We start from the raw sequence: 21,905 nt of genomic DNA, 5'->3' as shown, positions 1-21,905 counted from the left end.
AATAACGGTAAACACGATAGGTCAAAGATGTTCAATTAGTCATATGGCTCGTTACGACTCGATTATGTAGCATGTGAATCAAATTGTCAAGTTTCATGCAAGATACAAGTATAGAAACAAGTTAGAAAGATTGCATAATCATTTGGTTAAGTTTGACAAAAAGTCAAACTTTGGTCGGTCAAAGTCAACGAAAAGGTCAACACATTCGGGTCAGGTCCCGAACTATTTTTCTATGCTAGTTATTCATATATAAGCATATTAGAACAAGTTTCATGTGAATCGGAGGTGCGTAGCATAGCAAACATTTTTCGAATTTTGACCATGTAGGTCAGAACCCAAACACGGCAAATGCCGCGCCGCGACCAAGGAGGGCCGCGCCGCGACATTTAACGTGGTCTGGTGCCTGGTCACTTTCAATTGTTCAAGTCAAAATTAAATCTTCAATTTAGCACAATTCACAAACCGTAAATACTTAGAACACGTATCTTATATCATTGGAAAGGTAATTTGACGAGGAACACAACTAAACACATTTCAACAAACAATTCAATACTTGCAACTACCCAAAACACATTCAATGCTCATCATTTAATGCATTCAAGTTCATAAATGCAATTCAATGATTTGGGCAACCAATTTATACGAATGATATGCAGTTTTGAAGATAATCAAGCATACAATACAACCTAACACTTACAAATAACATTTCATGTCATTCAAAGCATCAAAAGTCCATTTCAAGTTCATCAATCCCTAACCCGATTTCACCAAAATCACTAATCAAGTTCATGAAGTTTTCTAAAGCAACCTACACATCAAATTGAAGCTAGTGATACTAGGAACACATTTAATACTTGCACTTTATCATAACAACAACATTTAAGCAACCAAATCATCAATCAAACACACCAAACTTTCAAGTTCATGCTAGTTAATAAAAATAACAAGATCGAACATATAAATCATATATTCATGTTAGACTTGAGCCATAGACACTAATTAACAACTTTATAAGTTAAAAACATCAAGAACACAAAATCTAGTGATTTTAGAAAGTTACCCAAATTAGATGTAATCGGTATGGAATCGAAGAGGAAGTTGCAAGGATTCCAAAAATGCAATTTGTTTGGATTGAAGCTTGCTAGATTTGAAATGGATGATGATTCTTTGTGATGAAGTTTGAGAGAAAAATATGGAAGTAGTAAAGAAAAAGGGAAATGAAAATGAAAAAGAAAGGGAGGTGGGGGTTGACTAGTCAAAAGCTAGTCACATCTTTGCTCCCTTGGCGAAACTAGTCCCTCGAGTTCGGTTGCGGGTGCGTGAATTACCTAAACGAGATATTTTAAATACGCGTTTTAACGAAGGATGTTATAATCATATAACGGACTTTAAATAAATAAACGGAAAAGTAAACGGAAAAAGGCGGGATGTTACATTAGTCATGCATATTCCTATTTAAATCGAAAGGCAATATAAAACATACTAAAGCATGGCAATGTTTTTAAAGCATAACAAATTAGACATATATAGATTAAATTAAACATTATACAGTTATTACAAATATCACAAATTGTTTTAAAATTTGTAACAAACCAAACCAACCCGCATTAAACCGCGTTAAATTTACAAAATAAAAAAAAAATTTGCTGAACTGCCACCTGGCGCGGCGCGCCATATAGGCCGCGCGGCGCGCCAAACCTGACTGTCCGGAAAGTCTTTAAATGCGAAAATGTTTCACTAGTTTCCGACATATTTAGGCGTAACGCTTTTAACCCCATGTTCTATATATAAAAACTAGCACGTTCTATTAATAAAATTATGTTTACGAAGCGGGGCCCACATCGACCCAAATTACCCTTTAAGTATCAAAATACAATTTTCGATCATAAGACTTTTAATACAAAACAAAGCCGAGCATGGCGATTGGGGATACGCTACCCAATCCTAATAAATCCAAAAGCAAGCCTTCTACGCAAACTATGCAAGTCCTCTAATCCTCACGCTTACCCGAGCCACCATCCGCATGCAATCTATAAAAAGAGTCAACAACGAGAGGGTAAGCTAACGCTTAGTGAATGATAATATACTACATACATATATATGTATAAAATGGACACGCCACACAAATATCAAATACCGCATACCGAAGCATCCATATAAGGCACTACACTAAGCATACCATACGATCTCTAAGCAACGAGCTAAAGATACAACAACAATATAAGTTCACCAACGACGATGTGAACAACGCCAAATAGCTACACCCGGAGGGTTAGCTACAACACAACAATACATTAATATATAACAATATAAACGAACAAGGTTAACACCTTAACCCAATACCGAGAACCAAATACCACAATGAAGATTGGCCGAACTACACGAGCCTTAGTAATCCGAAACCACACGAGATTACTATCTTCACAACATCGAGGTTGGCCGAACTACACGAGCCTTAGTAATCCGAAACCACACGAGATTACTACCTCAATAAGATGACCGAACTACACGAGTCACCATGAATCCGAACTACACGAGATTCATTTGATAAGATGACCGAAACCACACGCGTCATCGTGAATCCGAAACCACACGCGATTCACATCTCCAACTCAAACCCACGGTCACGGGATTATAAAATCCACCACATCGGGGCTACAACATCCAAATCACAATCACGTGTGATAATGTACACACGAACGTGTACTTCGCCAAAGATGGTCAACCAAACGCACAACCGTGCCAATTGGGCTTATACAAAAGTCCATCAAGTCCACCTACATGTGAAGTGAGCTCTATAGCCGAGAATCACTCCACCCGACCCGCACCCATCCTACACATACATATGTACATAGGATAATATCACTCACCTTGAAGTCTTGAAGAGTGCTTCCAAGTAATCCGCAAGTCGCCAATGGGAAATACCTAATCCATTATCACAATTACAACATTACACTTAGAGTGGATTCACAATTCAACCCAATTCAACCATTAGTGCAATTTCGACCCAAATGCACTTCCAAGCACAAACCGTGCCCAAACTAACCCATAATCACTAATACAAGTGAGAATGGTCCCAATATGTCAATTAAACTCGAACTCAAGTGTTAAACACGTGTCATACCCATTTTGATACTTAAACCCTAATTTTGACCCATAAAGGTCAAAATCTCATCCTTTACAAGTTTTGACACCTAAACACATTTAACTCGGTTCTATACTTCAACTTAATCCATTTTAAGTTTATAAACATCATTAAATTGCCAATTGGGTCATAATTACCACCGAACCCTAATTTGACCCAAAGTCACAATTAGTCAACCATAATACCCTAAATGGGTTCCAATACTTCAATAATCACTATACCTAGTGATTAAACTCCAAACCAAAGCCTAATCAAGGCCAAATCGTCATTCAACCCAAAACCCGCCAAGTGACAAGAATAACTAGTCACTATAAACCCATTTCATCACCTAAAAGGGTTACACAACAATTTAACTCAAAACCCTAACTTGAATATCAAATCAAATAAATGAAATTCGGAGTTTGAGCTTACCAATACCACCACAACGTAGCTAGGAACGAAAGGAACAACTTTAAAACCCGAGACTTTGAACGATTCGAGCTTCTTCTTCACCAAAACCTCAAATCTCTCTCTAGACCTCTCTCTCTCTCTCTCTAAGAATGGATGAAGATGATGAATGGATGTGAAATGATCCAAAGTTAGATCTAAACTAACTGATATGGCTCACAAATCTGGCCCCAAGTGAATTTACCAAATTACCCTTCATTTAAAATAATTAAAAACAAAGGATTCTGTCAGCGCGATTCGGCGCGGCGCGCACCAGACCCGCGCGGCGCGCAAGTAGTCAGTTTCAGGTTCTTTTGCTTTTTAACTAAATATAAATATTAAACGAAGCCCGTTCTCGTATGTCTTTTATAAACAAGTATACAAAATAAATATTCGGGTCTTACAACTCTCCCCCACTTAAACTCGATCACGTCCTCGTGATCCTCGTCACTTAACCAAACGGACCCCACTTACGGTCCTAAACATAAGTTCCAACCCGACTTTCCTAGGCAACTATTCTCATTGAAGCACCTTTAACACTAAAATCGTCATCCGCGATTTTCTCAAATCCCCAATCCGAGCACTAAAACCATGCTCCTTCCCTAACATCGGGAAAACTCAACCAATCTCGTACCGAGATATAAATCCCTTAGCGTACTATTACCGAGTACAACGCTAAAATCACCCAAGTCCCAACCTAAGGTCAACAACCCGAACCGATGAAGACCGATCCAAACGAATCCTTACGGATAACACCACTCAATAGACATCCCTTGTAGTGCGCAATACGACCAATACACAACTACCGTATCATCATAATCCAACGGCTAGAACTGATAGCGCCCAAAACGACTATGGAAACGCAAAACCCAAGGTGTACGAAATCAACCATCGTCACACCCGTAACAAACATGTGAGCGAAACACGGCTATCGCCTCACTAATCCCACAACATGGTCCTCACGACCCCACCATCGACGTATAAAACGACCGATAGTTCCCGCAACATGGTCTTTACGACCCTACCATTGGTGTATCAAACAACCAATAGATCACACGACACGAAGGCTGGCCGAAAACACACGCGCCCTAGTGAATCCGAACTACACGCGACTCACTACCTTCACCACAACAACAATCGGGAATGGCCGAACTACACGCGCCATAGTGAATCCGAACTACACGAGAGTCACTATCCCGGAGGAATGACCGAACTACACGAGTCATTTGTGAATCCGAACTACACGAGACTCACTCCTCAATACAATGACCGAAACCACACGAGTCATTTGTGAATCCGAACTACACGAGATTCACTTCCACAACATCGAGGTCGGCCGAACTACACGAGCCTTAGTAATCCGAAACCACACGAGATTACTACCTCAATAAGATGACCGAACTACACGAGTCACCATGAATCCGAACTACACGAGATTCATTTAGTTAAGATGACCGAAACCACACACGTCATCATGAATCCGAAACCACACGCGATTCACAATCTCAACATAGGAATGGTACTCGCATTTCCCACCGGTACTTCGCATTTCCCGATAGTGTTACACCATACCGACATAACACTACTCCCTTGATGAAGTCAGCGGACCCCGAAGGTCATGCTCCACCAATCACAACACCGGATGAAGTCAGCGGACCCGAAGATCATGCTTCACCGATATAACATCACGCTCACGATGAAGTCAGCGGACCCCGAAGGTCATGCTCCACCAATCACGTATTCCTATGATGAAGTCAGCGAACCCTAAAGATCATGCTTCATCAAACAACCATACCATAATCGAGCAAGAACCACCTATACCAAACATAGGTACCAAATAATAATTCTCCATAAGAGAACCCGACACACACCTCCCTTAACCGGAGGATTTCACCTTGCTCGCCAAACACGTCCATCATCTCTCAACGAGATTTACCACGTTACCACCTCGGTGGTAATTCCAATCCAAACCATAAGTACAATTTATCCGAAATCGTACCCTACCACAAATCGACCAAAACTAGGTCTCGACAAAAATTTCCGGATCTACCAAAAGCATCATCCGAAATATCACACTAAAACTTCCTCGTGCGGGAGTGCGACTCCCCCACTTGGAACCACGTTCCTATCTCACAACTCGTACAACCGTACAATGCTACCAAAGGTAGACTTTACCGACGATTGGTTACACACGACCCATCACTACACCTTGCTCCAACCTTGAGCATACAAAGGATTTCAATCAATCCTTAAACACTTCAAACGAAAAGTGTAGCACGATTACACAAACCATACCCTCGCAATTATCCAATTGCTTTAGTTTGTCAGGTTTCACTTAGTCACTCATGTACCTAAGGGTTTCTCCCGGGACCCTAAGTACAATGTAACCACAACACAATCGGAGTCGACACCACGCTAGTAGGTATAAAAGAGGCACCTAATGTCGCGTCATAAAGACTCCATTACCAACATACGTCAAGATTTTAAACACTCGATCTCAAAGGTTCCAATCACCCGACGAACCCCATGGTTCATCACTTCAACACAGAAGCGAACACGCGCTTAACAATCGAACACCAAATCCATTTCCGTGGCTTGGTAGTAACATTTCCCAAATACTAAGGAATGCTTGGTTGCACCAAGTCTTACGCCCTTCGTCCCAAAAATCAAACATCGTCACAGGGTACTTCCATTAGGAACGTCACCCTTAACAATAACATGCACAACACAATGCATCTAACAAATCCGAACCTAAACGCCACATAAATAAATATTCAAAAGACATATTTATTAAAACGAAACGTACCTCAACGTCTCCTTGCGGCATTCGCCGCCGCCAACTCGGGACAATCCGGCTTGCGATGTCCCTCTTTATGACAATAGTAGCACATTCCGTCATCACTTCTCTGCATTGTGCATTCCCACAACTTGTGACCCCTAACGCCACAATTGAAACACCTAGGCGCACGAGAATCCACCGCGCCCTTTACCACATTACTCGTACTCGCACTCGGACCCTTAGTCCTCCTACTCGGAGCACCATAAGAAATAACCCTTCTCTCACTTGAAGGTTCACCCTTTTTCGATCGTGAATACGACTCGAAACCTCTAGCCAAGTCGAATAAGTCCGAAAACGATTTCGCTTGACCCCGGCTAATTTTACTTTTCAAGTCATCATTCAAGGTCCGATAGAAATCTCCCATCAACAAACGATCATTCCCCAAATACTCCGGACAAAAACGAGCCTTCGCCATAAAGGTCGTCTTGAGAGTACTCAAATCCATAGATCCTTGTCGCAAATTTCGCAACTCATTACGCAATTCCCACAAATCGGCCGAAGTCCGGAACTCCTCGAAGAATTCCTCCTTAAGGTCGTCCCACGATAAAGCCATAAACGTCTCGCCACCGACAAGATCAATCTTACCATCCAACCAATCCCTTGCCCTACCCCGCAACAAACTCGTAGCGAGTCTCGTCTTTCTCTCGGGAGGGCAATCAATAGTACGGAAACACCCTTCGACGTCCGAAATCCAAGTTGTGCTTACCAAAGGATCCGGCTTTCCGTCATACATCGGGGGTTTAGTCCTCATGAAGCTCTTAAGATAACGCTCCATTTCACCACTACTTTGAAGTTCGGAATACCTCCTTTCCATTCTTTCTTCTAACGCACCCATTTGCTCTGCAACGGCGGCCGCAACCCTAGCGTTAAACTCCGTGTCGTTCGTCTCGGTCTCGTTTCGCGTCGTCATTCTAAAGAATGCAAAACGATTAGTCCACGCACGTATAAAACGACACGCACAACACCCTCCCATCTTGCTAAACACTCGTCGTACATCACTTGTTAGACACGATTTGCACCCGTAATAAGGTCTGCAAGTTCTTATTACGCACGCACGCCGCATCGACTCGTTAGTACAACGACCACCTCGCTCGATGCTATAAACAAACACAAACAAAATTCTACGCGATAGAAGCACACGCGAGAATTACACCACAACACAAATAATATATTAATAATATCCTCATTACTAATATAAACGTTAGTCGACCTATAAACAAGGCACTAACTAAACCCGTTCCTGACCCGTAATCCTACAAGTCCCGCAACAAATTACGCACACACAAAAGTCTAAGTCTAGGCACCTATCTCAAGTCACCTAAATCCCTTAGACCATGCTCTGATACCACTTGTAAAAACCCAAACCAACCCGCATTAAACCGCGTTAAATTTACAAAATAAAAAAAATTTTGCTGAACTGCCACCTGGCGCGGCGCGCCAAACCTGACTGTCCGGAAAGTCTTTAAATGCGAAAATGTTTGACTAGTTTCCGACATATTTAGGCGTAACGCTTTTAACCCCATGTTCTATATATAAAAACTAGCACGTTCTATTAATAAAATTATGTTTACGAAGCGGGGCCCACATCGACCCAAATTACCCTTTAAGTATCAAAATACAATTTTCGATCATAAGACTTTTAATACAAAACAAAGCCGAGCATGGCGATTGGGGATACGCTACCCAATCCTAATAAATCCAAAAGCAAGCCTTCTACGCAAACTATGCAAGTCCTCTAATCCTCACGCTTACCCGAGCCACCATCCGCATGCAATCTATAAAAAGAGTCAACAACGAGAGGGTAAGCTAACGCTTAGTGAATGATAATATACTACATACATATATATGTATAAAATGGACACGCCACACAAATATCAAATACCGCATACCGAAGCATCCATATAAGGCACTACACTAAGCATACCATACGATCTCTAAGCAATGAGCTAAAGATACAACAACAATATAAGTTCACCAACGACGATGTGAACAACGCCAAATAGCTACACCTGGAGGGTTAGCTACAACACAACAATACATTAATATATAACAATATAAACGAACAAGGTTAACACCTTAACCCAATACCGAGAACCAAATACCACAATGAAGATTGGCCGAACTACACGAGCCTTAGTAATCCGAAACCACACGAGATTACTATCTTCACAACATCGAGGTTGGCCGAACTACACGAGCCTTAGTAATCCGAAACCACACGAGATTACTACCTCAATAAGATGACCGAACTACACGAGTCACCATGAATCCGAACTACACGAGATTCATTTGATAAGATGACCGAAACCACACGCGTCATCGTGAATCCGAAACCACACGCGATTCACATCTCCAACTCAAACCCACGGTCACGGGATTATAAAATCCACCACATCGGGGCTACAACATCCAAATCACAATCACGTGTGATAATGTACACACGAACGTGTACTTCGCCAAAGATGGTCAACCAAACGCACAACCGTGCCAATTGGGCTTATACAAAAGTCCATCAAGTCCACCTACATGTGAAGTGAGCTCTATAGCCGAGAATCACTCCACCCGACCCGCACCCATCCTACACATACATATGTACATAGGATAATATCACTCACCTTGAAGTCTTGAAGAGTGCTTCCAAGTAATCCGCAAGTCGCCAATGGAAAATACCTAATCCATTATCACAATTACAACATTACACTTAGAGTGGATTCACAATTCAACCCAATTCAACCATTAGTGCAATTTCGACCCAAATGCACTTCCAAGCACAAACCGTGCCCAAACTAACCCATAATCACTAATACAAGTGAGAATGGTCCCAATATGTCAATTAAACTCGAACTCAAGTGTTAAACATACCCATTTTGACACTTAAACCCTAATTTTGACCCATAAAGGTCAAAATCTCATCCTTTACAAGTTTTGACACCTAAACACATTTAACTCGGTTCTATACTTCAACTTAATCCATTTTAAGTTTATAAACATCATTAAATCGCCAATTGGGTCATAATTACCACCGAACCCTAATTTGACCCAAAGTCACAATTAGTCAACCATAATACCCTAAATAGGTTCCAATACTTCAATAATCACTATACCTAGTGATTAAACTCCAAACCAAAGCCTAATCAAGGCCAAATCGTCATCCAACCCAAAACCCGCCAAGTGACAAGAATAACTAGTCACCATAAACCCATTTCATCACCTAAAAGGGTTACACAACAATTTAACTCAAAACCCTAACTTGAATATCAAATCAAATAAATGAAATTCGGAGTTTGAGCTTACCAATACCACCACAACGTAGCTAGGAACGAAAGGAACAACTTTAAAACCCGAGACTTTGAACGATTCGAGCTTCTTCTTCACCAAAACCTCAAATCTCTCCCTAGACCTCTCTCTCTCTCTCTAAGAATGGATGAAGATGATGAATGGATGTGAAATGATCCAAAGTTAGATCTAAACCAACTGATATGGCTCACAAATCTGGCCCCAAGTGAATTTACCAAATTACCCTTCATTTAAAATAATTAAAAACAAAGGATTCTGTCAGCGCGATTCGGCGCGGCGCGCACCAGACCCGCGCGGCGCGCAAGTAGTCAGTTTCAGGTTCTTTTGCTTTTTAACTAAATATAAATATTAAACGAAGCCCGTTCTCGTATGTCTTTTATAAACAAGTATACAAAATAAATATTCGGGTCTTACAAAATTACACTGGAACCTCCAATATATCTTTCACATACGCGTCCTCTCTCCCACACACTTCCTCTAAAGAAACAATCTTTAGAGCAGACACTTCATTTCTGGCTATCTCCAGTTTAGTTGCAGCATCAGGTTTGATGTATTTTGTAATTCCAGCTGGCAAAGGATCTGGTTTGTTGGGAATCAAGTTGATAACTTCTTCAACCACATCAAAAATATCTTTTGCAATTGAAGCTTTAAGATACTTGTGGAAGGTTTAACCAACAAGCTCATAATCATGTACCTTCTGTACAAGGGTAGGAATACCAAATTTTAACTCTGTGAAGTTCTTCTGGGAATCAGCAGCAAGGGTAGGATTTTCCTCAGCTAAACGGTCTTTTTCATCAACCACCTTCTTCAATTCCTCAATCTCCTTCAACAACTTCTCCTTCTTTTCCATCAATTTCTCTTTTTCAGATCTTTCCTCAACACACTTACCCTCTACTAGCTTCAAAGATTCATCTTACTTCTGCACTAGTTCTGATGTAGTCCTCCACTTTGTATGCACATCTTGCATCTCAATCTCCAGCTTCTTCAACTTGGTCGAATTATGAATGACATTAGCAACAACAGCTTCCTGTGCCTTCTGCATTTTGAGGCCATGAACCACATGTTGTGTAAGTAGCAACAGAGATGCAACAGTAGATTGACATCTTTGCTTGTGGGTCATGGTGGATAGTGAGGAAGATAGATCAGCAATTGTGTTTGCCTACATAGGAAACATATAATTACAATAAGCACATTATTATATATTAGAAAAATGGTAACTGATTTCAACAATTTAAGCAGAAGATTGACCTTTAAGAATTCCACAATGCTATCAGATTTGTTGAGAGGATCATCAAGAAATGTCTTCAAACCAGCTAGTGGCACAACGGATGGCGGTTGGGAGGAAAAAGAAGATTGTGTAGTTCCAGAACCCTTAGATAACAAAAGAGTAGAGAAGGGTGGTTTCTCAATAGTATCATCATCATTGGCTTCATTATCATCATCGTCATCATCATCATCATCAATATCAATAGTTTCATTGTTATTGTCATTATTACCACCAACAGTGGTTTCATCATCTTCTTCATCTTGCAGAATCATTCCTAAGGGATAATGAAACAAATGAGCATAATAACAGGATATGGGCATTATTGCAATACGTAAGTGTAAAACATACTTCTTTTCTTGGGTTGAGAAGCAGTTTCAACCAATGGGCACTTTCCTGCACGCTTTAAGTGCTTTGAGGTCTTCTTCGCGCTAGACGAACCGGGGGTAACTTCAATAATCTCAAGTTCAGGTGATGGTTGTGCAGCATCATCGCCTTCGCCCTCCGCATTTCGTTCAGGGCTTTTCATTAACTGCGCAAACTCTGCATCCTTGGCTTTTTCAGCCTCAAGCTCTTCAGGTGTCATGGCCCGTTCAGACACAATTACATTATCCAAGCTGGCTTTCTCAAACATCTTGTAAACCCTCTTCTCTCCTTCTGCATAAGACAAACACAAATACAAGCAGAAAAGCATATATAAGAATACATGTGATTTATGTTAATACAACATAAGCATAACATATTCATAAGGGAGCCTACCATGGCCTGCCCAGCGCAACACTGGCATATATCCAGAACGCCAATTGTCACTCATATTGCAGAAGACTAGAATGGCTTCGTAATCAATATAAGACCTTTGTGGAAGTTTCAGCATCTTCCAAGCTTCTATAGTTGTTTTTTATTCCTCCGACGGCTCAATAGCTTTACTAACCCTAATTTTTGTTTTGCCCCATTTACGGACGCTCGCCCAGGAATCTTGGATAACCCTCTCATTAACAAAGAAAAATGGTTCTTTCTAGTTTTTCAAAGATGTTTCCTTATCACCAGTAAAGGATTTCCCTGGTTTGCAATCAAATGTGTACCAGCATTGACTCACTAATTAAGTCCTTAACTGTTCATGAAAAATATTTACACTAGGTTCTCTATTAAGGCAATTGCAATACATTTCAAAAAGAATAATTTTTTGTAAGCCAAGAAGGTGAATTTGGCTCAACCCTATCCCATAGTGGGCAAACACTTCCTGCAAAAATACGAAAGGGGGAATACGGAGGTTTCCTACGTTAGTTGTAATTTATACAGAGTAACCATCTTTGTGGGAGGTTTATTAGCTATATCACTTGAAGATGGAACTATTGGATTCAAACGCCTAAGATACTTATATGCTATGCAAAGTCTATCTAAATCTGCTTCTGTTATACTCGATTGGATTGTATTCACGTTGCTTGTGTCCTTCTGTGAAGACGTGCTGCTGGACTCGGCCATGGTAGTACAGAAATAAGCAATAGAAACATAAGAGAATGAAAATCGAGAACTAACCTTGCGAAAATAATTGTTATGAACCCTAGATGCAATTGCAGATGATCTTGAGAAAATTTGAGAAGTTTTGGAAAAGGAAAATTGAAATGGGGACGGACTATTTATAGTCAAAGTGGTGGACGATGAAACGACAAGATTGAGCCACGTGTATAGACTAGATCAATTGGGTGTAAATTTTAAATTTCAAAAAATAAATCAAAATTACTTTAGGACGTTTTGGGGGCAAAAGTCATCATTAAAGAATGATGTCAAGACAGAGCAGCAGACGGCTACAGCAGTTTATGTCCTCGTGGAAAAAGACATCTTTTATTTTTTATAGTTTAATGACTTTATTTTTTTTACAAAAATAAAGACATTAAACTGGGGGGACTTAATGTTGTATCCTAGGGGATACACGCATAAAAGCGTCGTTTTTATACAGCAGAATGGATCAAAAAGCATAAAAGATAGTAATAATTGGCAGTTTTAGGTATTTTCCGTCCAGCGCTCACCAGGCCGCCAGCGTCATGCGTAAGCTCTGCACGCAGCTTCTATGCTTAAGTCCTTTTGTTAAGCGCGTGAGCGGCACGCGGCCACGTCAGCACACGCCAAAGGCGGTTCCAGGTATTTCGCGTTACCAAATTAATTAGCGTTTAACACGTGTTTTCCGAGAATTTCGGACATTCTATACCTATAAATAGAGCCCCTGGGTCACCACATTTCACATCTGAACTTCCGTCAGAGAGAAGTACACTTTCTCTTTCACACAGGTCTTTCTCACTCTAAAAACATTAACCGCTTAGCAATAGAACGCTACACAGACTAATTCCAGATTGGTTCAAAGATTGATTGAGGCCACCCCACGGATCTCTCATCCGTGTTCCGGGTCTGCAGGGATTTTTTTTCCGAGGGCAAACATCAATCGACAACATATCGCTTAACGCTAGGCTGTTATTGTACTGTACTAATACCTTGCATCCTCTATACGGAAAATAGTACCAACACACTTATACATGAAAATTACAAACAAGAAGTATGTTTACTAATCATTTTTAAATTGAATATATTTTTTAGATTAGATATACTGTAGTTTATATACCTTACCTTTCATATGTATCAACCGCTATTGAAGTGCAATATTACACTAAATGATCAAATTTCTTGTTAAATACATGATCAAATCTCTTGTTAAATACTATATGGGGAGTAATTGTGAACTTCATCCGATAATCAAACAATCATTTCACACAATATATAATTAGCCCTTTCAAGACTTGAGTTCAAGATCTGGTCAGTGATAATATATATCAACTTTGCTTTATAAAAAAAAAAAAAAAAAGTTTGTTTTATAATCTAAATCTAATAATTTAGGTATAAATCTTCCATGATTTTAATCATAGGATATAAAAAACGTTTATTCTCTTTATTAATATGTTTATTGCTATTAATGGTTTCAAATATGTTCTTTTAATTAATCAACTAAATAAATGAGAACATTTCGGTTATTTATGGACGTAATCGTTAACATTTAAACTGTATTTTTTACATAATTACATAGCATACCGTATAATAATAGTAATAATAATAATAATAATAATAATAATAATAATAATAATAATAATAATAATAATAATAATAATATTATTATTATTATTATTATTATTATTATTATTATTATTATTATATATACATACATATATATATATATACATACATATATATATATATACATATATATATATATATACATATATATATATATATATATATATATATATATATATATATATATATATATATATATATATATATATATATATATATTATAATATATATTATAATACGGAGTATATATATATATATATATATATATATATATATATATATATATATACATATATACATATAGGGGCAGGATCAATGGGGAAGTAACCAATCGGGGGGAAGCAAAAAAAAAATTCGTTTTTTTTTTGAAATTTTTTTTTCCGGCATCAAGATCACACGAAAATATGAACATTTAGAAGAGACACTTCGTGATGAATGTTATTATTTAGGCGGGAAAACGATCGACAAAAATAACATTCAAGATAATATTGTTCGTGAAGAATATGAAGGGTTTTTTTCATGTTTTGTGAAGTAAAATTTAGCCCGATTTAGAGTTTAGGGTTTAGGGTTTAGGGTTTTGGGTTTATGGTTTGGTGTTTTGGGTTTATTCCATAAACCCAAAACACCAAACCCTAAACCCTAAACCCTAAACCCTAAACTCTAAACCGTTCGTGTTAAAAACTCAATCTAAATCTTAAATCTAAACCCTAAATCTAAACCCTAAACCCTAAATTTCTAAACCCTAATATCTAAACCCTATAAACCCTAATATCTAAACCCCAATAGCTAAAACCTCAAAATACGCTCGAAAAACACGATAATTGTTATATATTACTTCTTCGAGCGTTTTTTCGCCAAAATAAAAATATTTATCACAAAGTGTCTCTACTAAATGTTCATATTTTCATCTCATCTATAATGTTCGTGAATAAAGTTTTTTCATAAAACGAAAAAAAAAAAAGTTTTTGCTTCCCCCCGTTTCCCCCCGAATGGTTACTTCCCCATTGATCCTGCCCCTATATATATATATATATGGGCAGGATCAATGGGGAAGTAACCAATCGGGGGGAAAGGGGGGGAAGCAAAATTTTTTTTTTTGTTTTTATTGAAATTTTTTTCCGGCATCAAGATCACACGAAAATATGAACATTTAGAAGAGACACTTCGTGATGAATGTTATTATTTATACGGGAAAACGATTGACAAAAATAACATTCAAGATAATATTGTTCGTGAAGAATATGAACGTTTTTTTTTCATGTTTTGTGAAGTAAAATTTAGCCCGATTTAGATTTTAGGGTTTAGGGTTTAGGATTTGGTATTTTGGGTCTATTCCATAAACCCTAAACCCTAAACCCTAAACTCTAAACCGTTCGTGTTAAAAACTCAATCTAAATCCTAAATCTAAACCCTAAATCTAAACCCTAAACCCTAAATTTCTAAACCCTAAATTTCTAAACCCTAATATCTAAACCCTATAAACCCTAATATCTAAACCCTAATATCTAAACCCCAATAGCTAAAACCTCAAAATACGCTCGAAAAACATGATAATTGTTATATATTACTTCTTCGAGCGTTTTCCCGCCAAAATAAAAACATTTATCACAAAGTGTCTCTACTAAATGTTCATATTTTCATCTCATCTATAATGTTCGTGAACAAAGTTTTTTCAAAAAACGAAAAAAAAAAGTTTTTGCTTCCCCCCGCTTCCCCACGAATGGTTACTTCCCTCTTGATCCCACCACTATATATATATATATATATATATATATATATATATATATATATATATATATATATTACATATTATAAATCATGAAGGTTAATTCCATGTGGCACCTCCTAATTACTCATTAATCCTAATTAGTGACATGGTACTCCCTAATTACATTTTTAATCACCCACTAATCCAATCTGGCATCTAAAAAACTGAGTGAATTCGGGCAGCAAAAAACCCCAAATATTTTTATCTCATACGCCTCTCACCCTCAAACTCTAATACAAATGTACGTCTTCAAATTAACGTGCTGATCGTCCTCATCTTAATCAAGTCATCGTCCAATCCGTTCTCCCATTCATACGATCCAAGTCATCGTCCAATCCGTTTCCCGTCATTATACTCTTAATTTGAAAAAAAAACGATTCATGTATTTTTAGGGTTTCGATTATAGTCGAGTTCCATTAAAATCTGTGTTCACTGCAACCTCAGTGTGTTGAGTGCATTTATTTTATGGCTTAATGTGTTGCAAATCATCAGGATTTAGTGACTTCGGATATTTGTATAAGAACCAAATTTCATGCTTTTTGATAGTATGTAGCTTGAAGGAAAGAAGCTGCTGAGAATAATCTTTCTATTACATATTATAAATCATGAAGGTTAATTCCATGTGGCACCTCCTAATTACTCATTAATCCTAATTAGTGACATGGCACTCCCTAATTACATTTTTAATCACCCACTAATTCAATCTGGCATCTAAAAAACTGAGTGAATTCGGGCAGCAAAAAACCCCAAATATTTTTATCTCATACACCTCTCACCCTCAAACTCTAATACGAATGTATGTCTTCAAATTAACGTGCTGATCGTCCTCATCTTAATCAAGTCATCGTCCAATCCGTTCTCCCATTCATACGATCCAAGTCATCGTCCAATCCGTTTCCCGTCATTATACTCTTAATTTGAAAAAAAACGATTCATGTATTTTTAGGGTTTCGATTATAGTCGAGTTCCATTAAAATCTGTTTTCACTGCAACCTCAGTGTGTTGAGTGCATTTATTTTATGGCTTAATGTGTTGCAAATCATCAGGATTTAGTGACTTCGGATATTTGTATAAGAACCAAATTTCATGCTTTTTGATAGTATGTAGCTTGAAGGAAAGAAGCTGCTGAGAATAATCTTTCTATTATCTATTACATATTATAAATCATGAAGGTTAATTCCATGTGGCACCTTCTAATTACTCATTAATCCTAATTAGTGACATGACACTCCCTAATTACATTTTTAATCACCCACTAATCCAATCTGGCATCTAAAAAACTGAGTGAATTCGGGCAGCAAAAAACCCCAAATATTTTTATCTCATACGCCTCTCACCCTCAAACTCTAATACAAATGTATGTCTTCAAATTAACGTGCTGATCGTCCTCATCTTAATCAAGTCATCGTTCAATCCGTTCTCCCATTCATACGATCCAAGTCATCGTCCAATCCGTTTCCCGTCATTATACTCTTAATTTGAAAAAAAAACGATTCATGTATTTTTAGGGTTTCGATTATAGTCGAGTTCCATTAAAATCTGTTTTCACTGCAACCTGCCCAGGTTAATTCTACTACGCACTTCGTTAAATTAATTAGGGTTTTGTCTGTATAATTCTAATTAATTAGGGATTGAATATACTTATGTTGCTAATTTTTTATTTATCTATATTATTAAAAGTAATTAGGGTTTTTATTGTTACTTATATATGATTAGGTTTGTACAATTATACACCGTATGATTTCAGGAAGAAATAAGTTGTGTTAACCAATGTTTGTTTGGTGCAGATAGATATTTTTTGGTATTTAGATATAATGTATGTTCGTATAGTTTTAATAGGCTATTGTCACCTGCTATTATGTAATATACGTTACACTCATTACTGTATTTCGATATAATGTATCATTGGTATTTAGACCCATTACTGTTAATCACAATTTTTTGTAAATGGGTTAAAGTGCCCATCTTTTAGTGTGGAATTCTATATATACGTCTACAAGCCCCGCTGGTCCATTTGTATTTGTTTATTTGGTACTCGAATTGTTTTCCGAAATATTCATTTATTATGTGGTTGTTACTGCGCCACAAGAAAATGAATACTCAAAATAAGCTTATTAAGGCTTGGCAGATTGACCCAACAAATGAGTTGGGTGTGTACATTATTATGTAAGCATTACCCAGATTCCCAAGACCATTTGTTTGCTGAGTGTCCGTTTGCATTGGCGGGTTGGTCTCGAGTTAAGCAGGTCCCAGATACAGAAGACCTCTCTTTTTATTACTATCATTGTTCTCCTTGGACGGTAATTGCTACCTTTTCGTGTGTTGTTTAGAGTGTTGTACTCATTGTAGAATGGATGCATAACTTGCAGGTGAATAATATCACTCTTATATTGGTTTTTTGCTTCACTTCGAACTTTGTGGTAGCTACATTGGCGGGTTACCCTTCGGTTAAAGTTGATGAGGTTTATACATGTAGTACGTGTCCATACTAGCTTGGTTTGACCCACAAACGATTTCTTGTCCTATTTTTTAATATACTCGATGTCTTATTTGAAAGATTTTCATCATTGTTATAATCATAAAAACTAAGTTTAGGATATAACCAAACATATATGAGGAGTGAGATATGTGATGACCAACAAATGGGGCAGTGTGTGTACCTTGCAGAAAATTATTAAGATAAACCTGATAGACGATTTTCTAATGACAAAGTTCCTTCTAATTTCTTTGGTATGTACTTCACTCATATATATCTTTATTTGATTTCTTTATTTATGATTATGATCACTGAATCATTGAAAATTTAACATTCATGATCAGCCAAGCCAAAAATATCACAGCCCTTTATTTTAGGCACTGAAAATTAGACTGAATTTGTTTCATTTCCAGATATAATGTACTATGTGAAAAGGTTGTACATTACTTTGTTTCATTGAACTTCAAATTGACCTCAAGTAGATTGTAAGTCTGCGCAAGTCCTATAGAACATTTGGTTGATACTAACATTCAGTTTGAATTCAAATAAAAGGCGATATCGGATTGATGAGGGTGTTGAATTATTAGGCTGCAAGAACTTTATCTTTAATCATGGTATAACATCAAACATGTCACAAGGTCTACTCAATAATGTTCCTAAGAATTTCATTCATATATTCATCCTTCAGGTTAAACTAATCACTTAATTTGATTGCATATTAGTGACTTAATATTGTTGTTTATTAGTGACAAAATTGCAGACTGTTTACAACAAGTGTGCTGAGTGGCTTAATCGCTGGCCATTGAAAAAGCGTGATATGGGTTCAAGAAAGTGGTTAGCTACAAGGGTTATTCAATTATGGTTTCGAGGATCAGACATCAATCAAGAAATTAAGGTACATGAATTAAAATCAATATTCGTACATTTAAACATCTCTTGTATACTTCTGTTATATTGGTTACTTAATTTCATGGATATCAATTAAGTAGCACTTTGATGACCGATAAATGGGTATATTCAAGGCAAACAAAATGGTCTATTTTTGTTGATTCGTATGGGTTGATCATAACATAAAAAATGGTCTTTTTTGGTACATCAATGGTTCTGTCAATATTGTAGTCACTGTTTTTTACTATGAATAAATAAATTATTAATACTGATTTTCATAAACTTCATATCGCAAAATGGTCATTTAAATTAACTACCCTATGAAATCTGATACATATCTAATGGTTTGACGTTATTTGTTAGCTTCAACGTGTTGTCGTGTTGTCGATTGCAGTTTCTACTATCATCCTTTTTAAGGCGTCCATTTCCGGTTGTTGACAACCATATTTTCTATGAATTGGATTCTTCACAAAGAGTTTCTTTTTCAAAAACAAGTGACATCAATTTGTGACCATTTCCATGAACAAATCTGTGACGTAACCTTTTTACTTAACTAACTGTTAGTCTGTTACTAATATATTAGCTTAGAATTTGTCTTGCTTGGAGTTTAATGTTTATCCCATTCGATCTCTAAATATTTACCTTTACAGTTGACTAATTGGATAACTACGATTTAATTTCTTTACTTCTACATAAACCACACAAATAGAGGCAATTGTATTGTTTTTTAATCCAGTAGGTTAAGTGGTTAACTAACAAATCAAAATACATATTTTAAAACTTTATAACTATTTGGCATTTTTACATAATATGGTTTCTTTGCTGCTTTGATACTAGAATTTCTTTTTCTTTTTTTTTTTTTGCTCATATATCAGGATTAATAAGGCAAACAATTATTAACACATGCTTAATATTGCAGGAATCGGAGATCACAGAAGAGTTGACGGATAACAAGAAGTTGAAACAACATGCATCTTTACGAGATCAAATGGCAGCCGAAGATGGCGTAGACATAGGAATCCTTCTAAATTCCCCCACAATAAACGAAATCATAAACACTGAAGAAATAAAAGAACCATCTAGATCATGTTACAACACATGCAACACCTCATACAGGGTAAAAGGTGTTTTACATCGGTCTCTGTCTATTGTAGTTTTATACGATAAAGGTACAGGGTTGCTAATGAAGCTTCTGTTTAGACGTAGAAAGAACATGAACAGGAAAAAACTGCTTAAATTTGTTTCATCATTGGAAGTGTATTTATTGTTTCATTGCCAGTGTATTTATTGTTATCCGAATTTATTGTTTCCTATGAAACACATAAGCGTTTAATATTCATCGTTTACTTTACAACGAATCATGTTTACATCAATTCGTAACTTTATGTTGTGTAATCAATCTATGTATGAATTATAATTTATCAAAGTTTTACTAATGTGTGTTGTTTACAAAAATATATTTTACTAATTCAACCACAACAGTACTATTACATTACTATTGACATTTTTCCTATGATAACGTTATTTCATATATAAGTTTAAAAATCAATAATGTTTGCGGATGAGTCTCAGTGCAACGCATGAGCTCATAAATCTAGCTCATAAATCTAGTATATAAATATAATAATAAAATAAAAAAAGGTCAAGGGGTCTGTGGGCTTATTCCCAATAAGTAACTAGTTGTCCGAAACAATATCTATAAATTAACTTCAACGTTGACATACTAATAGAGTCAAGTCAATATAGCTGAAAGTCAACACAAGTTTGTTATTTATATTTATAGGGCATATACTCTTGTATCACGTTTACATATATCTTCCCGGCGAGAATATTGCTTATCAAAGTGATAACTATTGTAATCTGTACGTATTTAACCCATTGGGGAATAGAATGAATTCACACAACAGTTTTACACAATCTTTCACATACAATTTAATGCCGTCATTGATACCGGCTTTAAAAATATAATTAATCTTACAGCACAGTGAATATGCATTTCAAAAAAGTTGACGCAAACTTGGTGTATGGACGCCAGATATTGGGGGCGAAAGAGATCGGCATGATTTATTTACCTCCTAATGAAGAGAAAAGTAATGTGAACGTCGTATTAAGAGGCGAACGAGTATTGCAACTGATTAATGGCGACGAGAAGTTGGTTTATGAATCGGAAAACAAAAGTGGCGTTTATAAGATTGGTCTTAAGGTGACAACTGTGATGTGGTCTAAGGCGAGCTTTGTTTCTGATTTAACGCGAACATATGATTTTATGTGTTATAATTTAGAGGTTTTATTGAATTCTACAGGTAAGGTTTCATCTGCGACAACAACCAACTGTAGAAGGAAGGGATAATATAAGGAATCACTAGATGACAATCTGCTTTTTTATTACTAATCAATAATATATACTAGATTTTTTTTAGACAGAACTATATTACATTCATTACTACAGTATAATTTATACTACGTAATTGTTATTGTTATATTACATTAATTTATAAATTATAAATTTAATATTGGTATTATATCGTACGTAGTAACAATTTAGTTGTGTTTTTGTAATACACCGTATCAGTTAATATTGTTAAACTGCAAGGGTTAACTCGTTCGACTCATGATGTTTTGATCTAAATTTGTTTTCACCCGTCACCTTACCCGTTTACATGTATATTAATCATAATATAA

At 36.8% G+C, this 21,905-nt stretch overlaps 1 protein-coding gene across 1 annotated transcript; it reads left to right on the top strand.

The window, feature by feature from the left end:
• Nucleotides 1-13,013: 13,013 nt before the first annotated feature.
• Nucleotides 13,014-21,589, top strand: LOC139854309 (uncharacterized). Its single transcript, XM_071843620.1, has 6 exons — nt 13,014-13,110; nt 18,539-18,589; nt 19,082-19,230; nt 20,143-20,480; nt 21,204-21,426; nt 21,527-21,589. The coding sequence occupies exons 1-6, from the start codon at nt 13,014-13,016 to the stop codon at nt 21,587-21,589; spliced, it is 921 nt and encodes a 306-aa protein (XP_071699721.1).
• Nucleotides 21,590-21,905: the final 316 nt, after the last annotated feature.

The sequence above is a fragment of the Rutidosis leptorrhynchoides genome, chromosome 6, assembly GCF_046630445.1.
Source record: "Rutidosis leptorrhynchoides isolate AG116_Rl617_1_P2 chromosome 6, CSIRO_AGI_Rlap_v1, whole genome shotgun sequence".
In the NCBI taxonomy this organism is placed as follows: Eukaryota; Viridiplantae; Streptophyta; class Magnoliopsida; order Asterales; family Asteraceae; genus Rutidosis; species Rutidosis leptorrhynchoides.
Note: the sequence above shows the minus strand (reverse complement) of the source record. Positions and strands in the feature narration are given on the sequence as shown.